Source organism: Rhagoletis pomonella, unplaced genomic scaffold (genome assembly GCF_013731165.1).
Source record: "Rhagoletis pomonella isolate Grant_MI unplaced genomic scaffold, Rhpom_1.0 Rhpom_scaffold_00006, whole genome shotgun sequence".
Taxonomy (NCBI): Eukaryota; Metazoa; Arthropoda; class Insecta; order Diptera; family Tephritidae; genus Rhagoletis; species Rhagoletis pomonella.
The window spans coordinates 67,563,477-67,568,771 of NW_023458560.1; the positions used below are offsets into that span (position 1 = coordinate 67,563,477).

The 5,295-nt window shown below is 38.6% G+C and overlaps 1 protein-coding gene across 5 annotated transcripts in view; it reads left to right on the forward strand.

Moving 5' to 3' along the window:
* LOC118741169 overlaps positions 1-5,186 on the forward strand; it is an 8,407-nt gene extending 3,221 nt beyond the window's left edge. For all 5 annotated transcript variants that reach the window (XM_036473041.1, XM_036473042.1, XM_036473045.1 and 2 more), the window contains 11 exons: positions 480-606; positions 681-840; positions 908-1,207; positions 1,362-1,523; positions 1,584-1,689; positions 1,751-2,467; positions 2,675-2,778; positions 2,920-3,012; positions 3,125-3,188; positions 3,270-3,374; positions 3,475-5,186. In XM_036473041.1, coding sequence (XP_036328934.1) covers positions 480-606; positions 681-840; positions 908-1,207; positions 1,362-1,523; positions 1,584-1,689; positions 1,751-2,467; positions 2,675-2,778; positions 2,920-3,012; positions 3,125-3,188; positions 3,270-3,374; positions 3,475-4,067 — 2,531 coding nt within the window. In that variant the 3' untranslated portion in view covers positions 4,068-5,186. The remainder of the gene's footprint in view (positions 1-479; positions 607-680; positions 841-907; positions 1,208-1,361; positions 1,524-1,583; positions 1,690-1,750; positions 2,468-2,674; positions 2,779-2,919; positions 3,013-3,124; positions 3,189-3,269; positions 3,375-3,474) is intronic.
* Positions 5,187-5,295: the final 109 nt, after the last annotated feature.

Here is a 5,295-nt window from a genome sequence, read left to right on the forward strand (position 1 = left end):
ATATGTAAAGAACCGACTTTCTCTTGGAAATTTAATTTATAATCTTATAACTGGAGTCTACTATCGCACCCTTTCCTCAAACGTGTATTAATTCAATATTCAAATAACGTATATTTATATAATTTGAAATCTCCCTACTATACAACACAAAAATACATTTAAGGCGCAGCGAAGCACGCCGGGTAATTGCTAGTATTTTAATAAAATAGCTACACCAATAGCCTGATTGTTCCAAAACAGAGATGGGTATCATGTACGTCAATAGCAATCTAAATGCAATTGACAGTACCTATAGTGACAGCGTAGGACGCGAAACCCTAATTCATTTTTGAGCTAGTGGCGCAGTTTGCGTGTCTTAAACTCATTATTTCCTAGGATGACATGGAACTACTCAACAAATTTTATTTTAATTATGCATTTAGGAATTTTATTATTTATTACAATCCTAAAATATGTATTTATATCTTTTATGAATAAAGTACGCGTGGAACACAGACTCACGCTATTCTATTTGGCTAACGATGTCATACAAAATAGCAAAAGGAAACGCTATGAATTTGTGGAAAGTTGGGCCACAGCGCTACAACGAGCGACAACTATGGTGAGGTAAGTTTATGCACGCACATTTTTTAATTTCTACCGTAATGAATTTTTAACTTAATTCATCACTTTCATTCCAGAGATGAAAAGGTAAAAGGCAAGATTTTGCGTATTTTCGGCATTTGGGAACAGCGTGACATTTACAGTGAGGAATATATAAGCGATTTATCTGGCTTGCTTAATATAAATCCACCAAAGAAATCACAAGCAGTTGTATCTGATTCAGCAGATGACTATACGGTTCGTGTTGCAGTAGCAAAAAAAAAATGTATAAAATTTCTATATTTTGCTCAATTTTACTTACTAGAATGGTCCATTCATTGCTAACATACGTGAATGTGTCGAGCTGTCTTTGGCGACTGATAACAGTTTTAAAAAACTGCCTAAAGCGCCTAATTGTGATATCGAGGTCATAAAGCAACAAATAAAGGATAAAAGCCATTCAGATGACATTGAAAAGGAAATCGAACGTTATACCACATACGCTGAGGCATATAGTAAGCATTTGCAAGCAGAAATTCGTACACGCAAAGCTGTCTTAAGTAACATTGACGCAGCCATTAAATTCTATGCAAATCAACGAGGCGAAGTAAAGGTGGTAGTTAGTGTAAGTGGAATTATTTTTAAAATGCATCTTAGAGTGAGGACTACAAATATCGTAAATAGCCAACCGACACTGGACTAATCGCAAAATATCTATCAATCTTTCTCCCTCTGTTGGCCAGGCTTGTCATATTCTCCTTTCATTGATTTCATTTTAGGCCTACAAAAATTTCGGCAGTCGCATAAAGCTTGTCAAGAAGAAATTGGATGAAATCACACCAAACTTGCCTAGTCCCATACCATCACCCGACATAAATGCGCCGTCTCCGGAACCAGATGCAGATCTGCCTCTTCCTGATGACCAATCACCGATCTCAATGGTAAGTTAATCGTTTTGGTATCGCTTTTTGTATATTTATTTTTTAAACATATCCTTACAGAATATATTTAAAAATTCAATAAATGGGTACTCAAGTTATTTGGATGGTAAATTACCATTTGACATAAATGATTTTAAGCGTGATGATAACACTTTCAATAAATCAAGTAAGTGAAAACGTAAACTCACAAAGTTATTTCATATAAAAGTTTCTTTAAATTTACATAGGTCAGCCGATCGAAGTAATAGGTTCACGTTCGGACGATGAAAGCTACAGCTCCGGCACGGAGTATTACAAACCTGAGCCATTAACCCCATATTCAAGTGGCAGCAACATTTCCATACCTGGTCTGAATCCCCTGCCAGTGCCGCCTGTAGAATCGGGTTACTCCTCACTTGCACGCTCAGCGCAGCAATATGGCGGTTTATTACCACCACCTACATCAACACTATTTGGTGGAAACAATGGCTTAAATCATGAGTATAATCCCAGTTATACACCCGACAGCGGTTACAATGGTGGCGGTGTTGGTGTCGCCAATCCGAGTGCCGGGCCGCAACCCATAATGCCACCTCCGCCAATGCCAAATATTAATCCATCGGATAACATTAGTGGACGAAGTGGCATGGGTGGAGCGCCGCGTGGACCTAATAATGGCAATGATGATTTTAATTCTACATGGAATATGAATATGTCGTGGACATCAATGGATAATTCCAATTTATCTAACTCATCTTACACGCCTGAAAGCATAGATACACCCGTTTCACCGCCACACTTTGAGCGTGAGGCTAGTAGCAGCATTGCCGCGACTATAGAATATAACGAGCATCATACAAGCAATGTTTTGATATCACAACAAGATGTTGATCATCGTACATTGCATTTGCCAGCATTCGATCTGCCCGCTGTGGATTTAGGTGTTAAATTGGGGCTGAGTAAAGGTTGGTGGTTGGTTGCATTGGGTTATTATTTTTCCTTCAAATTGCAAGGTTGTTGTTATATAATTTTATATAATTGTTGTAACAGCGTAAAACTTGTTTAATATGAAAATGCTAATCCCGATATCAATCCGGTTTCGGGGTGGTGGTGTAGCCACAACTCTTATGACAGCTGCTCCTCTTTTAATAGTAATTTTTGTTTGTTTACAGATAAAACACGTCAATTGGATATCGATCATAGAAATTTGATTTCGTTGACCGGTTCGCCGGGTGGAAGTGATGGTGGCAAAAAGTCATGGCTCTCACAGGATGCGGTAAGTCATGCTTTTTTCTTTAGCGTATTCTTTTAAATCAGAACGTTAGAAATGAGCAAAAAATTTATCGAGAGAAGTTTCACTTCGTATATAAATCAAGCAAATGCTTTTTTACTATTTGCTTTCTTTACTGCATTTTAGAGTTTTCTTGACAATACAACTGGCGATGTGGATTACCGTGCGCTGCCAATGCCGGTACCTGCTTTAGATTCATCAGATGCGGAACCACCTGGCGTAAGTTCCAGACTACACATATTTATTCTTTTTATATATTGCCAATAAAGACCTCTTCTCTTATAAGTTCCATCCGCACATTTAAGTCGAAATAATTAACTTTAATTTGCAGTTGATGGCGCCGCCGCCTCCTAGCTTTCAGAAGAAGACGAATTCTCCGCAAAAAAACAATGCCAGTACGTATAAATATGAATTCTTTAACGAGAAGTAAATCATTTAATGATCCTCAAACTCCTCATCTGCTCCATATATTTTAGGCTCGTCATCGGACAAAGAAGATTCTGGTAGTGCGCGCTATGATCCCTCCGATATGGTTATCGATATGGACATGTCCGATGAGGATCTTGATGAAATTTTGAGAGGTTTTATAAAAACTGCATAGTTTCAATATTTTTTATTACATTCATAATTTTTTGTTTGCCTTTTCTCAATGCCGCTTTCCTAACTGACCGCCTCCTTTAGAGGTGAATGAGCAAACAAGCGACCAGCTGGATAGTTCACAGCAATCGATAGGCAGTGGTGATGCATCACTACTCGATACATCCAAGGATCTAAATGAAGAAGAGCAGCTTAGTGCCGTTAGTGTGAGGCCAGCATTGTTGGAAACACCGCCAGAATATGTGCCACAACCGGTCTGGGACAGCAACCAGTTTGATCAAATCAACATGCCAACTTATGAGCCGCAAAATATAGGCATCAATATGGAAATGCAAGAGCACCAGCAACAGCAAGAAATGTGGGATCAAGCGCCTTGGCATAATGGCGGCCATGGCCGTGGTGGCGGTAATGTGCCGCCGCCTCCGCGCCCACCCTTCCCCTTGCCCTTTGGTAATTTCCCTACGAATGCTAACTATCGTGGCGGTCGTGGTGGAGGTGGCGGTCCTGGGTGGGGCAATTCACCGCAACAAAATCATTTTCGTAACGAACGATTTCCACGTCCCCCACGTGGCGGCGGTCATGGAGGCAGCCCCTACTACAATCGTGGCGGCGGCAGAGGTGGTGGAATGCGAGGCGGTTTTCGTGGTAAATTTCGCGGTAATCAAGCGTGGTTATAATTTTAATGTAACACTTTCAAATGAAATATTTAAAATGTAAAGAGATGAGCAGAAAGCTATATTTTTTTTCTTACATTATTACGGAATGTTATATGAAGATTGGAACTTAAAGAACTTTAAAAATTTCAAATAGCTGGTAATATTTAGTTTAAGTATGGTACATAAATTATGTTACATATATGATGAAAATCCATGCGAGATTGACTGGGCGAATAGTGCGCGCTAAATTGCTTTGTACTGAAAGCAAAGAGTTCGAATCAAAAAAGAGAAAATGGGTGGCTTAGGACTGTAGTAGGCGACAATTATAAGAGAGCTCTGCAACATTGAACGCATGCGTGCTTACGTCCAGTCAAACTGGCTAAACGCTACTTATAGAAACATAATTTAATTACAACTGCACAACTTCATTAGTTAGCATACGATATACAACCACATGTATGTACATTTAAGTACTAAAACATATTTTTACTGTTCTAATGTACTAATTATGTTTAACTTTAGTGCTATATTATGTTTAAATTACGATATTCGATATGAGCGCAGCGTAACTCTACCAGCGATTAATGTTGGCAGAGCAAAGCATACTCATATTTTGTGTTTTCCAAAATCCAAAAGGAGATTCTCTGCCTTGTTTCGACTATCATAATTTCTCTTGAGTTAGAGCTAAAAGCTCGCAACTTATACAATTTGCTGGTAGAGGTTAACAAATTACTCAATTTTTTAGAGTACACTCTGTTGCCTTTACTTTTGCGCACCCGAAGTGTGGTAAATTTCATTTTTCATTGAAATTCTATAACCATTGCAATAACAAATTATCCTACTTACAAATTTTAATCGAAATTGTACATAGGTTTTATGTTATTTTGAAATGCGGCTATGACCTGCAAGCTGACAACAATTAAGGCGGTTCCCCCTTGCAGTGATATTCTTGTGCGTCCTTTTGACAAACCGGTCGAATATAGTGGCGTTCAAAATACTAGCAGCAAAATTCAAAATAATGCTGCTGGCATATGTGGTATCTTATATGTCAGAAGAATAAACCGAGTGGTCTAATTTTAATATTAACACAAATAGTATTTATTCAAGTTCAATTTGAAATATAATGGAAAAGTAAAAAGACTTCAATTGATTTCATTTGCTGCTAGTCGACCGCACAGTTCGGCTACTCCAACACGACTCCTCGTTCTTTCTCTCGTTCTGCTTTGCGTACGTGACAGTTCGGCCTCTC